The sequence below is a fragment of the Salvia miltiorrhiza genome, chromosome 4 (genome assembly GCF_028751815.1).
Source record: "Salvia miltiorrhiza cultivar Shanhuang (shh) chromosome 4, IMPLAD_Smil_shh, whole genome shotgun sequence".
NCBI classification, from domain to species: domain Eukaryota; kingdom Viridiplantae; phylum Streptophyta; class Magnoliopsida; order Lamiales; family Lamiaceae; genus Salvia; species Salvia miltiorrhiza.
In genome coordinates, this window is record NC_080390.1 from 11274401 (window position 1) to 11294251 (window position 19851).

Consider the following 19851-nt stretch of genomic DNA (forward strand, 5'->3'; position numbering starts at 1 on the left):
CACTTTACCGTAAATTTTCGATATAGTATCATATCTTATCGAAAAATATAATATACCTTAAGTTTGATATTTTACGATATTTTCCCGTATAATATGGCCATTATATCGAGTTTTCGATACATTTCCACGGCGCTAATTATTTAGCTTGGTTGATCGGGAAGCTGTTCAATTATTTATTAAATAAATAAATAACTATTAGTAAATAAAATTATGGTAGTTTGAGACTACATTATATTTGGAATTTTATAATAAAAAATAGGGTAGTGCTATTCACGACAATATTCACAAAATATTTTTTACTCTTAATACGTTTCAAAAGGACTCACTCTCTCCTTTTGACTTGTAAGCTTTTGACTTCTTTTTTCACCTGCCACAAAATTAATTAATAATTTTCCTATTTTACACAAAATCATTGAATAGTGCCACGCCTTAAACAAAACATTAATAGAAAATAAATTAATTAACTGTTAGTAATATTTAATAACCGAAAATCTCTGATCCAGAGAGAGCATGATTGTCGGACTTCATGCTTACTTCCATAATTAAATTACCAAAAATCTTTCTTCTTCTTAAATCTTTCCCAATCCCGTCGCTGTCGGCAGATGATCAAAACTCTTTCAAACTAATTTTCCTAATTTCAGCAGCAAGAAAAATTTTAAAAATGCAGCAACGATGGCAGAAGAAGAAGAAGCATTTCCCTCTCATCGCGCTCGCCTTCTTTGTTTTCATAGCTTTCTCAATTTTGTGCAGTGAGTCCAATATTCGAGTGATTCATCAGCACCGAGCTCGCAGCGATAGGAATGTGGAAAAGCAGCGCTCTAGTCTCAGTCAGAATGGTTCTTTGTTCTATTCCACGCCGGCCCACACCTTTAATCTTTCACAGAAACCACCAGGTCTACTTCAAGAGCTCTAAATTCCTGATTTTGGGTAGTATTTTTATGTGGGTTTTTGGAATTCTTGTTTTTTATTTTTATTTTTTGTTAATGTTGTTTAGTTTTGTGCATTTTCTTGAAATTTGGAGATCTTGATGTTTTTGCTTGTTGTTAGTTTCTATGCAATTTAGTGGAGAAATCTTGGTTTTCGTCGTATTTTTATGTGGGTTTTGGGGTTTCTTGATTTTGTTTTATGTTGTTTTGTTGTGTGCAGTTTCTTGGAAATTTTAATGTTTTTTGCTTCATGTAGTGACTATGACTCCACTTGCTGTTATTTTTTCTCTGCTATTTAGTGGAAGCTACCAAGAATTTGGGTACTTGAATCTTGATGGATTTGAGTTTATCTGTGTGTCTAAAATGTGTTGCTTTGATGTTGATGGTTTTGTAGTGGGCTTAGATAAATTTACTACGTGCGCTACCACGGTGAGGTATAGTGGCAGGAGGGCTGTTTCGGCCATCCATAGGGAGGAGCCCGGTGGTAGGAGGGCGGTATCTGAAGTGGAAGGTTGTGATTTCTTTTCTGGGAAGTGGATTTTGGACAATGTGTCTTATCCATTGTACAATGAGTCTCATTGTCCGTACATGTCGGATCAACTTGCCTGCCACAAGCATGGGAGGCAAGATTTAGGGTATCAGTTTTGGCGATGGCAGCCGCAAAACTGCAATATGAAGAGGTGATTTGTTCTCTTGTATGCTTTGTATTAGTAGATTTGATGGGTGTTTTTCTATGTGTATATGTGCAATACTTGTGTTAGTGGATTTGATGAGTGTGTTTCTATGTGTTTATGTGCAATGCGTTTATTAGTTGATTCAGTGAGAGTGTTGCTACGCGTATATGTGGAGTACTTATTTGAGCGTTTAAGTAGAAGATAGTGTTTGGAGGTGCTGTTACGATGAAACTTTTTGTGTAATTCTTGTTGATGAGAGTGTAGGTGGAACGCATTGGAAATGTGGGAGAAATTGAGGGGGAAGAGGTTGATGTTTGTAGGAGATTCACTCAATCGAGGGCAGTGGATATCGATGCTGTGTCTGTTGCAGTCTGTGATTCCACGGGATAAGCAGTCCATCACGCCCAACTCTGAACTCACAATCTTTCGAGCAGAGGTGAATTGAACGTTGTGAAAAGGGGCACATTCTGATGCAAAAACTCTTTTGAAATTCTAAAAATATGTATGTTTTTGTCATGTCTTCTACAGAACTACAATGCCACTATCGAGTTCCTCTGGGCGCCTCTTCTTGTGGAATCCAACTCCGATGATGCAGTTGATCATCGCATGAACGAGAGGATACTGCGTCCGGATGCAATTCTCAGGCACTCATCGCGATGGGAGCATGCAGATATACTGGTTTTTAATTCGTATCTGTGGTGGAGACAGGGCTCGGTGAAGCTGTTGTAAGTATAATCCAAGAACTCGAACGAGAGGAGAGAAAATGTCCGTATCTCACTTGTTTGAACTCTTGTTTTAGATGGAGCGATGATGAGAATGGCGCATGTGAAGAAATTAGTGGCCTCGGAGGCATGGAGTTGGCCATGGAAACGTGGGCCGATTGGGTGGCCTCACACGTTGATCCACAAACGAAGAAGGTTTTCTTCGTCACAATGTCGCCTACACATCTAGGGTGAGCAGAGCACTCTCTTTACTAAATTTACCTTAATGTGGATCGCTTGCTTATAATGCTATCTATCTATAGTGAAAATTTAGTGGCATTTAGTGTCTGCGTGTTTCGTACCATTCTGTCGATTTAGTTTATCTTTGGAAGTTTTTCTATATCATCTTTTATAAAATGTAGATGCATTATTGAGCTTCTGTAAATACTATGCTAATATAGTGTCTAAAGACCAAAATTCAAGCTTGATCATAAATAGTGCTCAGGAACTAAATAGCCCTATTAGGTATTTGGAATTTAAATGCATTACTGAGCTTCTGTAAATACTAGTATAGTAGTAATATGTTAAAGATCAAAATTCAAGCTTGATCATAAATAGGGCTCAAGAATTGAATTTTCTCCCTTTTTTCAGTCTTTCGCAAGTAAATTTTTTGTGACATTCTTCCAAACCAAACAGGAAGTACGAGTGGGAGGCCGGGAGCGAGGGCAACTGCTACAACGAGACACAGCCTATACACGACGAAAGATACTGGGGAACTGGCTCGGACTTGCCCACGATGAGAATGATCGAGAAGGTGCTGAGCCGGGTGAGTTCGAAGGTTTCGGTTCTCAACATCACTCAGCTCTCCGAGTACAGGAAAGACGGCCATCCAACCATTTACCGTAAGTTTTGGGAGCCGTTGGAGCCTGAGAAAGTGACGAACCCTGCCAGCTACTCCGACTGCATCCACTGGTGTCTGCCCGGGGTGCCCGACGTCTGGAACGAGCTGCTGTTCCAGTTTTTGTAACAGGGTGTTGTTGGTTTTGCATATGTAGATTTCAAGAAATTGTGTAGTAGAAGGAATCTTGAAACATTTATGGAGTTTGCAGATTGATTTTGTGGGTGTAATGAGCAGTTTATTTACTCATCTTAAAAGATGAGATTTGAGCTTCTGGTAAATTTCAATACATATGTTCCTATCTAAAAAGCAATAAGAACTTAGCAAAAATTTTAAGAATTACTAATTGTAGCCTTGGCCTATTTCCAACACTCAAACAAGCAAATTTTAGCAATGTGGTGAAACTGAAAGGTTGCATCAAGCCCACCAAGGGGCCCGTCGGTAGGGCGGCCGCCACGTGATGAAGTACAGGTTCCTGTCGGAGCAGGAGCGCCTCAACAACAAGCAAAGGGAGAAGCTCCGTCGCTCCGTGAGGCGCAACATCTTCAAGGGGTTGAAGACTCACGGCAACTATCCTCTCCCCACGCACGCCGACTCCAACGACCTCCTCAAAGCCCTCTGCGACGAAGCCGGCTGGCACGTCGAAGACGACGGCACCATCTATAGAAAACAGGTTTAACATAACACATATATATAGCGCTAGCCATGTTTTTTTTTTTTTCATTTTCATGCATCTGTGTATTTTTTTGTTCTTTTATTTTTTTTTATTTCTTTTTAGGAAAGAGATGTTGGGAAAATGCCGACGTTGGTCGATGAAGACGATGAAGAGGACTTCTGCAAATGTGGAGATGGAAATGAAGCAGAAGAGGTTGATACAACTCTAGCTCTGTAGATATAGATATAGGGTTAGGATGCTAGTTTATATATATATATATGTATATATTTAATTATCACGTTATCTAAAGAAATATTAAGCATTTACTATAACAAATCGTGTGATCTTTTTGTGGAAACTTATATTTTATGAATGAAGACATTTATTTTTGTTCATTTTATATTAATTAATTACAATTACTGTTCACGTGTTTTTTGGGTTTATATATATGAAATTTGTTTGGATGTAGGGGTTGTTGTACACGTGTATTAATAATATTGGAATGAAAAATCAGGCAGGTGTGAAAGTAGAATTAGGAAATTAAAATCGAAAGGGACAAAGGCAATCATTTCTGTTGATAAAATAAATTTTTTGGGGACTGGAAATCAAAATAAGTTTCGTATTTTATACTTCATTTGACATTATAAACTATCCTTGAACCCTATTAATCAATTTAGTTACCTTAATGTCATTTCTATTATATAATTTTAGTCATCTGCTCCATTTCCACAAAAAGATCTCACAAAATGCTTAAATTTCATTTTTATTAAAAAAAATTAATCATCTGCTTCATTTCCAACAAATGCTTAAATTTCATTTCTATAAAATAATTTTAATCATCTGCTTCATTTCCACAAAAAGATCTCACCAAATGTTTAAATTTCTTTTGATTCCCAGTCCCCCAAAAAAATTATTTTATTAACAGAAATTATGGCCTTTTGTCCCTTTGATTTTAATTTCCTATAACCCAAAAAAAAGTGTGAACAGGTCATTCGAACTAATTAATACTATAAAATGAACAAAAATAAATGTCTTCATTCATATAAAATATAAGTTTCCACAAAAAGATCACCCGATTTGTTATAGTAAATGCTTAATATTTCTTTAGATAACGTGATAATTAAATATATACATATATATATATAAAAACTAGCATCCTAACCCTATATCTATATCTACAGAGCTAGAGTTGTATCAACCTCTTCTGCTTCATTTCCATCTCCACATTTGCAGAAGTCCTCTTCATCGTCTTCATCGACCAACGTCGGCATTTTCCCAACATCTCTTTCCTAAAAAGAAATAAAAAAAAATAAAAGAACAAAAAAATACGCAGATGCATGAAAATGAAAAAAAAAAAAAACATGGCTAGCGCTATATATATGTGTTATGTTAAACCTGTTTTCTATAGATGGTGCCGTCGTCTTCGACGTGCCAGCCGGCTTCGTCGCAGAGGGCTTTGAGGAGGTCGTTGGAGTCGGCGTGCGTGGGGAGAGGATAGTTGCCGTGAGTCTTCAACCCCTTGAAGATGTTGCGCCTCACGGAGCGACGGAGCTTCTCCCTTTGCTTGTTGTTGAGGCGCTCCTGCTCCGACGGGAACCGGTACCTCATCACGTGGCCGCCGCGGCGCACGGCCCACGGCCCCTTGGTGGTTTTGATGCAACCTTTCGGTTTAAGCACATTGCTGCCTCTCTCTCCCTCCATCTCTCTTTCTATCTCTCTATATATTTCTCTTCTACTTATGAAACTATATGATTTCTCTCTCTCTATCTCTCTTCTATAGTTCTACTTGTGAAACCATAGTATTTGCATGAGATATATAGAGAAAAGTTTTTAGGACAAGAAAAGAGATAAAGAAGGGAACAAGATAGGACAAAACTAAGTACTGTTTGATTCCCATTAGTACAGTGGTGAGATTTTTGTTATTGTTGCTTTTTGTTTTTATAGAAGAGGAAGATCAGTGAGAAAGATAAAGGAAGCAGTGTGAGTGAGTCTATGTTTGAATTTTTGCTTCTTTTAGTGTTGGAATTGGGTCAAGGCTACAATTAGGAATTTCTATAAATTTGATAAGTTTTTGATCTTCTTTGTCAGTTATATTCCCTGCAGAGATATGCAAAGATTACTTTTTAGATAGCAACATATTGCTTTTGCTACTAAGCACCAAAACATTCTAAAATATTGAAAGACAAAGAAGACAGACATGCCAAATGTATGAAACGTTGTGTCGGAATTGAGGTTTTGGAATTACGTAAAATATTTAAATTCTATTTGGAATATTGAAACTGAATTAAAGTATGCAATAAGCTGATGATATATCAGATACAATTTTCTCAAGAAAAACGCAATTTACATTGGTGTATGCCTTCGTAGTAGCACTTTATTCTCCCACATTTGAGAGACTATACAAAAATAACTACAAACTACACATAATAATAAGCCAAGAATTTAATCTGCCAACCAGAAATCAGTTCAAAAACACACGATCTCGAACTGGAACTCGATCTCAGCGTGTAGCATATTTTTCATGCAGTGTTGCGCGTGATCAAGGATCAATACGATGTCGTTGTGCTTAAATATGTCTATTTTTTGAATTTCTGATAATAGACATGACTCTTCCCTTCAGCTTCTCAACTATCTGCATTGCCAAATTTACAGTGATATGAGAATGGAGGGTATGATATGTAGCAAGACCAAGTTCGAGAAAGGCGAACCAAGCACGAGGGAGTTGCCCATTTCGAGACTGAAGCAGCAGCATCTTTGAGATGTTGGCGAACCTCGTGATCATAACTTAGAAAATAATCTGAGTTTTCTGTAGCTTCAGCAACCCACAAGCCATTTACTTGATCTCTAGGTCTCTTGATGAGATTAGAGAACCCAACCTGCAATCAAGAGAGAAATTATTCTTGAAATTTATCGATATATTGTTCTTGATTTCATCTGATTTGGAATCAAGAAAGGATAGATGTTGTAACAATACTTGTCTACAATTTAGTACTCTGTGTTCTTACATAATTTGCTGCTTCTATACAAGCTCAAAATTAATTGATTCATGTGGAACTTTATGAACACCCTACAAGGAAGTTGGTATCAAACTATACTTACCACAGATCCAGCAATGCTGGAGTTCATTGGCACGGATGAGTCGAATTCAACATAAGGTAAGCAAAAGTTGATAGCCAGCAATACATCTGGTGATCCCTCTATAGCTGCGGATCCATCTGTCACAAATACCCACTGCTTTTGCTGGCAGCCTTGTCTATACACCTCTCCCACATAGACAACGAGAGCCGCCATGTCAAACTCACTGTACAAAATCCGCGCAGGCAATATTGGGTTATCAAAAGCTTAAGGAGATATGAATATCAGAATCACAAGTAGTTCCATGATATCACATGAGCAAGACTTACCTGGAGAGAGGAACTTCTCCCAAACATGATATTGTAGTTGATGAACGTGGAACGAAAAATGACCTTCAAGAACCAGTAATGTATCGTTCAATGATTCAAATTGTTTCTTGCGAGCATGCAGAAAGAAGTGTACATCTCTAGAGCCACTTACTCATATTGTTCCATCATTGTGTAGGACAAAGGTAACCAATCACTAGTTGATCCTCTTGTTTGTAAGTAAAGGATGCCTGAATCGGAGCTAGATGGCACAAGACCTCCAACAGCATATGCCTGCCCTTCACGCAGCTCTAGTGTCTACGAAATAACAAATATGCCTAAGATACTTAACAAACGATGTACCATGGATAACATTATTATGTCAAGAAACTAGGATTTTTGTGGGTAGTAGATATGTTGGATAATGAAGAACTAATATTTCTGTTTTTATGGTCGCAATATTTTCGGGCTCAGAATGACATGTCACAAAGCATGTTGAAAACTCACCTGTTTCTGAGTTGGATTCCATATCGTTATCAAGCCTTTCAGTGGACTACACTCTCTTTGACCCTTTTTCATCAAACCAACCACTTTAAGACGCAAAAATGGAGTGGTCTGTCTCTCCCCAAGCCCAGCATCCTCCACAGCTTTCTCAATCGATCTTTGGATTTCTAACTGCCTCTTTGCCTTTGATACACAGAAAAATATATAAGAATTCCTGCAGGGTCCAACTGTTGAGTTAAAAACACAACTTGTCATACCTCCAACTTAGCTTTGTAAGAAGCAAAAGAAGCTAGTTGTTTTGAGCTCATCCCAGCCATGAGAACCTCTGGCTCAGCAGCTGTCTCAAGTAACTTCATAAGCTTAGCCCCCTCTTCACGTTCATGGTCATCTCCAACATCAAATTCTGTATCCCTTTGAAATGCTGACATGATTCCTTCAGCAAGAAGATCACGCCTGAATTCAAAAAAGAACTCATGAAATGGATACAGACGCCTCACACACTTAATTAACATGGTAAAAGAACAATCAAATTTAACTAGAAAGCACATCAGCAAATAGTGGCTCCGGCATCTACAGTGACAAGGAGAAAATTTTAGGATCAGAAATAATTAGTTAATCTTTTATTAAATAGAAAGCTAGTATCAACCAAAATTGGCAAACGAAGCATTACCTCTGGTTGTATGACTGCAAAGCTTTAGCTTCCAACCTCTCAGACCTCACGACAAAACTCCCATTACTCAACCTGGATGATGCGCTATTCCTTTCAGACTCTACTTTCAGAAAATATATGATCCAAAGTAAGGTTACCTCTCTCTGTAAAGAACTGGATAAGTCCTCGTAACCCCCACCAAAGTGCTGGGGACCACCCCTCCATTCCCCTTGATACATCTGAATGCCAATGGATCACCAGCACGCTTGCCTGAGAAACAAAGGACGCCCAAGGCTTCAAAAACAACAAAAAAAACAGTAGAAAGATGTATCAAATGAAGTACAGTCACATGGCAAATACTTACACAGTCCCAATCTTTCAGCCCAATGACATCTATATGTACCATTTATGTGCAATAACAAACTTATAGTCTGTGATGCCTGAAATGTAATTTAGCACTACGTAAGAAACAGTACACCAATAAGCAGCAGGCTCAACTAAACCTCAGAAAAATATATTAACCTGAAAGGGTGAAACAGGCCCAAGCCACCCACACAGTTTGGCTCCCCAGATCTTCAGATGACAACACAAACTGTAAGCAACATGAAATATTGACCAACTTTTTGAAATGGCATGAACATATTATGTATCCAAGGAAGGATAATCTACCCTAATCTTCTGGCCCAGAAATAACTTCCTTGAAGCAAGTTTCTGAGATAGCTGTTCATCCAACAGAGCTTTCACAGAATACCTAATAATTCTTTGGTTATTCATTTTCTAACAGATTTTTAAAATGGAAAGAAAAGGAGATACACACACACACACTCAGAAACATAGATGTAAAGATGTCTTTACCATCCATCAGTCAACTCTATTCTGGATGCATTAGCATAGCCACCTTCCTGGGGAACAGACTGATTTCCACACTGTGGGTCAGAATCTTCAAGGATAGAGGAAACGCAAAGTACCATCATTGAAGAAGGTGGTATGTCACCATCTAACATTTTTTTGATTAAGGATCGATGTCCATGATTTACTTCTCTCTCATACCTACGAGTGGCTATATGATTATTTTAGATACATGTAAGGACTATAAGAAAAAATTGCAAAATTAACCTTCCATACCTGTACTGTAATTCTTCAAGCACACTAGAGACATTCAAAAGTTTTCCGGAAAATTTTTCAGCATAGCTTCTCTCATAAGAGGCCAATTTCCAAATGATCCACTTATAGTGATTCGCAACCCACCTATACATGTAGATTGTAGACCGAATAAATATAAGAAAGCTGGAGAATTAGAATGGATAATTATGGTCTATTCATTACATTAGGATGTTGTTCAAATCAATATGAGAAACTTGAAAGTTGTGCAATAGTTAGAAGAAAACACCAAATTTTGATTATGCGTCGGTACTGTGCACATGAGCAGAAACTCCATACTAGAACAATTGTGGTGGGAAAACATCCAGGTTGCAGTATACTCTAAAGTTACCAAAAATGCAATTTTCAATATTTATATAGTTTTCATAGCGAGAGGCAATACTCTTTGGTCAAGTGCTGGATAGAAGCTCCAGACTGTGATAGCATTGAGTAGAAAGCTTCAGGTCCAATGCATTCTGAAGACATTTTGTTCTGGAGTGTATAACTTTCAGCAGCAACTGGGTCCATCCTCTTCACATATTCTGGCAAGTTACCCAACTAATTTGATAGTAAACATTGTAAGCTATCAATTGTTAAGAGGAAAAGCACTTAAAAAGGGATAAAAAAAAAAATTGATTGAATATGTTATCTTAAACCTTTTCCTGAAGTGGAGGCCGTGAAAAATACTCTTTAAGATAAACCCGCGGACCCTGAGAAGGGTATCTCAAGGAAACCCTTTGGTTACACGGGATCTCTTTTGGTGCTAGCCTAGACAAAACTAGAGATAATACATATTTAGAACAGCAGAAAATAGATTTTGTGAAGGGAAGAAGTTTATTCATTTGATACTTTACCATCAATATCTGACAAGTTAGTTTTCTTTAACGGGGTAACAAACGAACTCCGGGGCTTCTTGAATGGTGAAACAGAACTAATCCCTCGAAGTCTTCTCTTTTCTCCAAAACATTGCTTATTATCTATATTCATAGTATTTGAGATATCCACCAAAGCCTTGTTGGATGAGCTCTTTGAGGGATCACTTTTTGGCAGAACTGCATATTCCAAACAATCCGTGTTTGAGTGTGAATTTTTCTTAGGGGGCTTTCTATCTCCAGTAAAGCCATTATAAGGCCTTTTAGAAGAGTTGAGTTCCGCCTCCGCATCAAACTGTGCAATCAAGTTATGTCCTGGTTCTAGCCTCTCAGACTTACCAAATGAGTTTCTCTTGTATGAACTTGAATTAGGAGAAGATGTAAAAATTTTCAAGGGATGGTCACTATTTTCTATCCCTTTGTGCAGTAATGGTGTGGTAAAGTCACCTTTTTGGTTTGATAAACGACTGGGTTTCCCATCAATTACTGAGAATAGTGGATCGGCTGTGCTTGCTTCATTTAAAAATGAATCAACCTCAAGGTTTCCTAGCAAGCTTTTAGCTCGCTCTAATGCATCGCTGGAAACTGATATGGATCTTCCACCAGCAGTTTGAAATTTAACTTGTGGAGGTTCAGAAACAGCATTCATGCATTTAGGAAACTTCATGGATTCACTTGCACGAGGAATAGACTTCACTTTAGAAGATGCTAGAACCCTGGTTGAACTACTGAGAATAAAATTACCCAGTTTCCGGGTCTCCAAATGAGATGGATTGTCTGAAGCAAGGAGCTCTGTAGAAATTGACTGTTTTGCTGTCTGTTCTTGATCATAAGTTCCATCTAAGCCTAACAGAGCTTTTGCCCTAAGCAAGCCAGCTGAAGATATGTTCACTGTTTTCCCCGAGCCCGTCTGAAACATGGAATTTGATATCTGAGTAACATTTTCTGATGCACTATGAAATGCAGAAGTTGACATAACAGCTGATTCCATTGAGTTCATGTTAGATATTGGTCTAAATGTAGCAAATCCCTTTTCTCTTCCATCCGAGTGGCCTGCATAAAATTTTCATTCAAAACAGAGCATGTCATTTATTAGCTTCATATTTGCTTGACTACAATCCCGTATAAGTTTCTCAAGAACCTCTCTTTATTTGACAGCCCAAATTCAAAATCAATTCAGATTTGTAATGCTGGGAGAATTTTACCTAAGTGATGCTAAACTTTACTTATAATGAATGACATTACAACATTAGTTTACAAGGTACATGTAAGACAGAGCAACCAAACGTTAGATTCAATGCCCCCATCTGGTACATGAAATAGCAATTCAAATCAATAGAAAAAAAGTAAACACCAAGTTTCTCACTCCGATTGCTAAAAGTCAGCTGCCTAGTCAATAATAGTGTCATTAACTCAATAATCACCCGCCACAGTAAGCTCATTCACTAAACAAACAAACTTTTGTTCCGAAAAATGAAACAGATATCCAAAAGAAATTTATACCAGAATCAGTCAACGTGTAATCCACTTCGCCAAGAACAGAACGTGCTCTCGCGATTGACGACTGCTTCACCTCCACAGATTTCCCCAATCCCGTTCGAAAAGTCGGTTGCTCCTCCACATCTCTCCTCCCATTCTCCAATATCTTTGAAGAACCTACATTTTTCCCAGCCAGGACAATTGTTGATTTTCAACGCAACGCTAAATACACAAATAAAATTTTCAAATTAATAAAAATATCGACGTGCCTAGAAGCAGTAGATCGGCCATGGAAGGGAGACGACGAGTGTCCTCAGCCACAGCGTCGGAGAATTCTTCAATGCGGAGCTGTTGATCGGCGGTTTCCCACCGGAAATCGTTCCGGTCACCGGAAAATATTCGCCACGTCGACATTCTCAGGCGACACCTAGGGTTCTGCCCTTTGCAATTCCAATTTGAGAGGAGTAAAAAAAAGAATGCGGAATTTAGATGTTTGGCGTTTTTAAAAGAGCGGGAAACCTTTTTAAACTGGCGCGTATGAATAGTTTGGGCTTACAACGTTTTTGGGCTTATAAATTATTTTTTAGGCTTTATAATTGAAAACCAGTATCGTGGAAAATAAAGGCCGGCTTTAAAAGGAAAATAATATGCACAAAATATTAAATATTAAATTGTAAGAATATTGATTCATAAATAAAAAAAAAGTCATTAATCTCAACAGCGTCAGCAAGTAGGGATGTCAATTCGGCCCGAAACCTGTGGCTATCTCGAATAGACCGACAATTCGAGAGGATTATGGCTGAAAAGTTTTAGTCCGGTAAAATTTCAGCCCGAATAGCTCGACAAACTGATAAGACTGACTCGAAAATAGCCCGAGCCCTATGAGACTGATCTGAAAACAATGTGTTCGCCAGGTTATACAAATTTTTTCTCTTTCTTATATTTTCCAATTTCATTACTCTACTTCTCAAAGTTAGTGTAATATGATTTATTTATTGTTTCAAATGTTTGTGAAATGTATTTTGATTCAATGTTTGATAGTAATATTAATCATTTTAGTAGTCTCTGCTTTTAATCTAATATTTAACATAAAATATTTAGATGTAAAATTAAAAAATACTCATTTAAGAAAAATGTGTGCATCCATGTCCCTCTAAGAATTGCATATTACTCTCTCAAATTGTGGGGGACCACTTTTAAAAGCTCACCTTAGCTCTCTACTATGGATGCTTTAATAGTAGTTTATAATAAAATAGGATAGATAAAGTAGCTTTTTTAGGGTAAATTTGTAAAAAAAATAGGAGAGATAAATAAAGATATTTTTTTTTGAACAAATAAAGATATTATTTTTTTAAGTGAATGAAGAGATAATTTTGTGGGGCCATAATAGCATTTGGTGTAGTGTGGGGTTGTTTGTTATGTATGATTTTTCATTTTATGAACGAACATTCAAATAATGAAACATGCCCTATTGAATTGGGACGGAGGGGTATTTATTATGTAAGTTGTGTTGAAATATCACTTATTTATGCGTATATTTGTTCGTTACAAATATAAAATTGTCAAAAATAAAGCTGTAAAAAAAAATAATTTGATACAAATAATTTTTTTTTTCCAAATAAAGCACATAAAATGGCATCGTGAATATGGAACACCCAAAAATTCCACGTCATTCGAGCACAAAAAGTCGTGTCAATCCGGTTCCCGACTGCATTCTCAACACCCAAAATCAATTTTCGAGATAGAATCAAAATATTTGTATTATGAACTCGTCATTATTAATTTATTGAGATCATTCATAAAAATAATTGTTTTTATTCTGCTAATAATACTATATATTACCACGTATGAACTCGTCACTATTAATTAGATATCGTGATGTAAATATATAATTCCTTGCATCATAGGTGTTGCTGCTATTGGAAATATGGTTTATTACCATTTAAAAAATAATTATTTTATTAAATATTTACTATTTAACTAAAATAATTATTGGATATTAATCTTGATCGTGAATAGATGAATTTTGTATACTTGAAGTTTCAAAACCGATTTCCAGTAAATGAGATATTTTTTTTTGAGGGGGAAAAAAAGAAATTTTTATTACTACAAATCTGAGAGAGCAATATCTAGGAGCCAGAGTGGGAAGCCTGACTTTCCGATCATTACATCAGGAACGTATAAAGTAAAACGAGCTAACTCATGGGCAGCTCTATTAGCTTCACGTCGAACGTGATAGAACTCAAGCACAACTTTCTCCCTCGCTTGTTGGAATGCCTCCCAGTACTCATCACAAAGGGAGTCGGACCCATGGGTCACATCTTGAAGCACATGAATGGCAAGGAGTGAGTCCGTATAGGCAACAACCGGTCCGTAATCAAATTTGATGTAAATGAGATATTGTATGCAAAAGTTTACATGTTATGTTACTTGTCCTAAATTAAAAAAAGAGAAGTTCTCTCTTGTAGATAAATGATTAAGTTCAAGGACTTAATAATTTGTGGGCTTGGATAAAGGGTTTGGCCTCGCGTGCTACCGTCGATGATCCGACGGGCGGGTCGAGTCGGGTCGGGTAGGGGTACAGGTCGCGGTCAAAGCATTGGATCTTAACGATCGGTGCTTTAGATGGTGTTTAGGTCCGAATATCAAACTATATTCTTTTGGACAAAATACTGTAGGGCTTTGTTTTCCAAAGCCTCATAGCCCAAACCTAAGCCTATGCATGCTAATGCAGGAGCAACAGTTCGAATTCTTCTTTGAATTCATTTGAATGTTTGTAACATCCATAGCAGTCATTTGGCTAATTGATTGTCTTGATTGAGTTGTAATCTCCTTGATGATGAGCAGCCTATATAAAATCTGATAGGAGCATGGCATTTCATATACTCCCAATAAAAATGCAAAAAAGGGAAGGTGAAAAAAATAGAGGGAGCATTGAAAGAGGAATTAAATGGGAAGCAGAAGGAAATTAATTAGTGGGGAAGGGAGGCGGCTGATCCGGGTCTGCCGTTTGGTGCATTATTTGTAACCCGACAAACCCTTAACCATTGCTTAATTATACCCATATTTACTATCTTTGGACCCCATTTCTGTCATCAACTCATCATCACCTTCATTTACTTACCTCCCCCTATTATATGCTTCCGAGGGGAGGGCCCCACCTCAAGCTCTATATAAATTTTGATACACTGCTATGCTATGTCACAAAAAGACTGTTAAATATTTTAAAACACGATTATTTAAAAGTTTTAGTTTGAATTTTAAAAATATTTAATTGATTTTATTATTATCTCCACATTGTAATTTTTTAAACATTTTTTATTATTTTTTTAAAATAATTTTTGCACTTTAAAAATAGTAAAAATTAAAAAGAATATTAAAAAAATTACAATATGGAGAAAATAATAAAACTAACTAAATTCTTTTTTATTTTGAACCAAAAAATTTAAATATAATTATTTTAAAAATATTTAATCATATTTTGTTCGGACATATTTTGTCCAAATAATATTATTGAAATTTTTAATTGTTCTGATTTTTTACACGATTATTGATTAACTTTAAACTATTAAATGGACATGTGAGATATTTCCATCACTTAAACTATCTATGTATTAAACAATGTAATTGGATATTTTAGGCTGCTTCAGTTGATCACGACTTGAGATGTCATTAATTATCCTAAAATAGATAACAATGTAATAAAAATTGAACATCTGAAAAGTTATGGAATTGAAGATAAATCTTTTAGTTTTTTTTTTTTTGAAAAGTAAAAGAAATTCTCATTCCAATGGAAGAGTACTAGAAGTACTCAAAAATACAACTCCAGAGAAATGAATGTGCAATACTTTAATTGTAAATTCGTGTATTTAGGCGCAATTCTCTTTTCATTAATTAGTTGTAGAATGTGCGGTGATCAGAGTTTGTGTTAGTGTTGTACATTGAAGTTTTATTTTTATGTTACTTTCGAGAGTGAATGCGGTGAGATTGAACCGTAAATTTTGCTATTTAATTATATATTGACTTTTGCACCAAGTGTCCCTAAATTGTACTCCCTCCTTCTTTTTTTTTAAGTGTCTCATGGGAAAAAAAAAGTACATATATTAAGGAAATTGGAGTATTACTTTTGTGTCCATATTTAAAAAGAGATAAAGTAGGAATTTTGTCATTTTTTTATTCTCAAATTTTGAAATATGACACTTAAAAAGGAACAATAAATTTATCTTAATAGGACACTTAAAAAAAACAGAGGGAATATTACTCTTGGGAGGGCATGATTTTGAGGGTGCTTGGCTAAGCTTATTTTAAAAATTTTATTAGATGTTTCAAGAGTTTATAAGATGTATAATATTTTAAAAGTTTATAAAAAAATATTTGACTAAACTTATTTTAAAGAGCTTATAAGCTCCAACAACTTATAAATTATGAAAGTATTTAGATAATTAAGCTTATAAACTAGAGAGAGAAAAATATTTGTTGGAGAGAGAAATTCGAAGAGATATGAACTAGAAATTATATATAATAAAAATAATAAATTATACTTGAATAATAATTGTAAAATGATTATTACGTATAAAAAATTATGAAAAATTGAATTGAGTAGAGAAACTTATTTTTTGAAGAGTTTATAAACTTTGAAAGTTATTTTTAGAACTTATAAAAATATTTAAAAAATTATTTTATCAAACACTTTGAAAAAACTTACTATAACCTTTAAACATGTTGGAATCTATTTTAAAGAACTTGTATGGCTTGCCACCTATGTTGCACAGGTGCGAGGGGCGGGTGCGAGAGCGATACAGTTTGGGTGCGGGGATACGGATTTTCAAAAATTATAGGGTGACGTCTGTTATATTTATATATATTTTATTAAATATGACCAATTAAATTCAAAAAAGAAAAGAACATTTATAAATTAAATATTGCATTGCAAATATAAGTAAAAGTAAAAGTTTCAATAATGAAGTTTTTCAAAAATTGCAAAAGAGTCCAAAAATAATGAAAAAAAATTGCATTGCAAATATAAGTCAAAGTAAAAATTTCAATAAATTGCATGTAAAAGTTTCAAATTGCATGCAAATATAACTCAAAAATTACAAAAGAGTCCAAAAATAATTGAAAAAATTGCAAAAGAGCCCAAAACGCACCCTATTCGTGGGTGCACGCACCCGATTCGCGAATCCCGTTTTTTTTTTTTTTTTGGAGGATTCGCCACCTGACGAATCCCGTGCAAATCCCACGCGAATCGCACCCGCACCCGTACCCTACGCGTATCTGATACTGCATTGTGCTATTTTTTGAAGAATCCGTGCATCATAGGTTGCCACCAACATTCGGCAAATCCTGCACCAATTGAATTAGTTAATATATATTTGCCAATAATTATTCAATTATGTAATTGTTAGTCAAATTCGAAATAATTAGTAGAATATATGGACGGACCCCAATTAAGCAAAGTTTGCCTCGTGGTTGCCCTTTTGAGATGTGTGCCTTTTCCGGAAGTTGTAATTAAATAGTGTCTTCATAATTATCGTATGCATATATATGTACTTAAATGTGTTGAAGTTAATGGGTAATTAATTATGGGTAAACAAATTAAGGTGCCATAAATAGAATAATAAATATTACGCTAATTCTCCTGTGCGACCGTCGCACAGGTGTGCGACGGGTCGACCCGGCCCAAACCCGCCCTCCTGACCCGGAACCCTGACCCGCGTGGGTTTGACCCATACTCCTAATTATTACATATGTTTATAATAATGGTTACTTTTAATAAACATAATATATAAATTTGTTCATATAAATGTATATTGATATGTATAATATTTTATATTGAATGAAGGTAAATATTTATATTAATATAAGTATACATTTGTGCGACCAAATGTATATCTTATGCTTATTAAAAGTAAATACTCCTATTAGGGTTTAGTGTTCAGGCTTAGGGTTTAGTTTTCACCTATTAGGGTTTAGTGTTCACGCTTAGGGTTTAGTTTACAGGGTTTAGGGTTTAGTTTATAGAATTTAGGGTTTAGAAAATATAATACTGTATATTAAATGAAGGAAAATACCTATATTTATATAAGTATACATTTGTGCGAACAAATGTATATTTCATGCTTATTAAAAGTAATAATTATTATAAACAAATGTAATAATTTAGGATTTAGGATTTCGGGTCTGGATTACGGGCCGGGTCGGACGCGGGCCGGGGCGGACCCGTCGCACACTGTGCGACGGTCGCACCCAAGACCAGCCCTAAATATTAAGGTTCCTAGCCTTCACATTAACAAATTTACGCCACTTACCAAAATGTAAATGTTAAGTACATATATTGATACATACTACATACCCACATGGTGGTGGTTATATATGAAATACTTGCAATTTCTTTTATATTTTTCGGTCTATATAATAAGTACACAATTTCAAATGTCGAGGACATTGGCATTTACTATTTCTCAATTATAAAGTCGAGTGTTTCATGGTTTTCCTATTATTTCAACCAAAATTCCACATTAAATTGGTAAATTGATAGAGATTAATATTGTTGGGTCTCGGAAGGTCTAAAATATGTGTATGGAGGGAAAATACACTTAAAGACAGTTTTTCAAAATCAAACATAATACAACCTTTAACAGTAAACGAAAGGTTAAAGACTGATATTAAAAAACACTTCAGTAAAGATATCAGTTAAAGTCAAGACTTTTTAACTGATACTCTCGTACAGGTTCAGTCGTGGATTGAACAGAGAAGTGTTATGAATCTTACTGACTATCCGAAGAATTATCAGTTAGACTAATAACACACGCAGCAAAAAACTTTGTCTTTTGAAAAAGCCTTTTAGAAACACGTTGTCAGGTTAATGTTTCATTTTGCGATTAGTCAGTTTCAGATAAGAAAGTAAAACTGAAAGCGATAAACGACAAAGGGATTTTTACATGGTTCGGAATCCAATTCGTACATCCATGGTCAGTAGACCACACTGACAAACACTCTGGGCATATGCTTACGGGTGCACAGCAAACCTTGAACTGAAACCACACGTTTCAGCACCAACACACTGGGTTAGATTTCTCAAACACACTCAGCGCGTACTGGGCACTAAGATCTCTTGGAGTCAGAACACTAGTCTAAACTCCACACAACTCAAACACTCTTTTCGCTCAGTTGAAAGGAGGTTTGAAAACTACCAACTATATTACAGAGAACAGGCTCTCTATAATCAGTAACCTAGGCTTTGGATAAACAATATATGCCTAAGGTTCTAAGAGAATATATGTAATCAGCAATTGACTGATTTTGGCTTTGTGATTCTCTTCTTCGATTCAAACTTTGGAAGGCTTTGATTGGCTGAGTTGCAATTTCGGCAGGGTTTCAGCTTATGTATTTGAATCGGTGAAGATTGAAGTGATCCTCGAGTTCTATTTATAGGAGAGGTCTTGAATAGATCCATTGGCGGAAATGGTCTTCAAGAATTCATCTGTTGGAGAGTAATTCGAATTTTGCTGAGGCTTTAATCTTCGAGGTTCCTTGTTTGGTGAGAAACGGCTACTCAAGTACAAGAGGTAAGGCGCCTCTGAAAAGGTAATCACCAAAAAGGAATGCTCTGCAGAGAAAGGACGATCCTCTGTATCTCTGCATTTAATGCGGTTGTACTTTGATTGCGTGGCTTCCTTTTAACATTGGAGTTTCAGTATGAGGAAGAATGTCAACTGATACTTGACTTTAGTATCACTCTGCTGATTTCACGTAGCCAGCATTAGATGAATCAGTCATAGCTGATTCTTTAGTTGAGAAACTTGTTCTAGTCAAATATCAGTATTTGACTTCTGCCTTTAGTTGTGAACAACAGTCGAATTCTTCAGTTTTCAGTCTTCAGTCATTCGTTCTTCATTCTTCATTCATCCAGTCTTCAGTCTTCAATCTTCAGAACAATAGCTAAACCAAAAAAGAAACTCCAACACTTGAGT

The 19851-nt window shown here is 35.9% G+C and overlaps 2 protein-coding genes across 2 annotated transcripts; one reads left to right on the forward strand and one right to left on the reverse strand.

The window, feature by feature from the left end:
- The first annotated feature begins 477 nt into the window (after positions 1–477).
- On the forward strand, positions 478–3512 carry LOC131022709 (protein trichome birefringence-like 35). Its single transcript, XM_057952224.1, has 6 exons — positions 478–893; positions 1321–1606; positions 1865–2036; positions 2129–2325; positions 2400–2552; positions 2998–3512. The coding sequence occupies exons 1-6, from the start codon at positions 527–529 to the stop codon at positions 3326–3328; spliced, it is 1506 nt and encodes a 501-aa protein (XP_057808207.1). The 5' UTR covers positions 478–526; the 3' UTR covers positions 3329–3512.
- Positions 3513–6100: 2588 nt separating this feature from the next.
- LOC131022710 (protein BREAST CANCER SUSCEPTIBILITY 2 homolog B-like) lies at positions 6101–12361 on the reverse strand. Its single transcript, XM_057952225.1, has 19 exons — positions 12148–12361; positions 11903–12055; positions 10382–11452; positions 10184–10305; positions 9931–10085; positions 9513–9635; positions 9243–9437; positions 9057–9138; positions 8910–8960; positions 8752–8827; positions 8546–8657; positions 8409–8480; positions 7996–8191; positions 7742–7921; positions 7410–7552; positions 7259–7321; positions 6954–7155; positions 6563–6730; positions 6101–6486 (listed from the first exon to the last, which is right to left on the reverse strand). Exons 1-19 carry the CDS (start codon positions 12290–12292, stop codon positions 6421–6423), a joined length of 3375 nt encoding a protein of 1124 aa, XP_057808208.1. The 5' UTR covers positions 12293–12361; the 3' UTR covers positions 6101–6420.
- Between the last annotated feature and the right edge of the window lie 7490 nt (positions 12362–19851).

Excerpts from the sequence above, each read along its gene's own strand:
- LOC131022709 (XM_057952224.1), top strand. The coding sequence starts at position 527 with ATGCTTACTTCCATAATTAAATTACCAAAAATCTTTCTTCTTCTTAAA. Across the intron at positions 894-1,320 it reads TCTTTCACAGAAACCACCAG|TGGGCTTAGATAAATTTACT; the intron begins GTCTACTTCAAG and ends ATGGTTTTGTAG. Across the intron at positions 1,607-1,864 it reads CAAAACTGCAATATGAAGAG|GTGGAACGCATTGGAAATGT; the intron begins GTGATTTGTTCT and ends ATGAGAGTGTAG.
- LOC131022710 (XM_057952225.1), bottom strand. The coding sequence starts at position 12,292 with ATGTCGACGTGGCGAATATTTTCCGGTGACCGGAACGATTTCCGGTGG. Across the intron at positions 10,086-10,183 it reads GGCCTCCACTTCAGGAAAAG|TTGGGTAACTTGCCAGAATA; the intron begins GTTTAAGATAAC and ends CTATCAAATTAG. Across the intron at positions 8,192-8,408 it reads TTGCAGTCATACAACCAGAG|GCGTGATCTTCTTGCTGAAG; the intron begins GTAATGCTTCGT and ends TTTTGAATTCAG.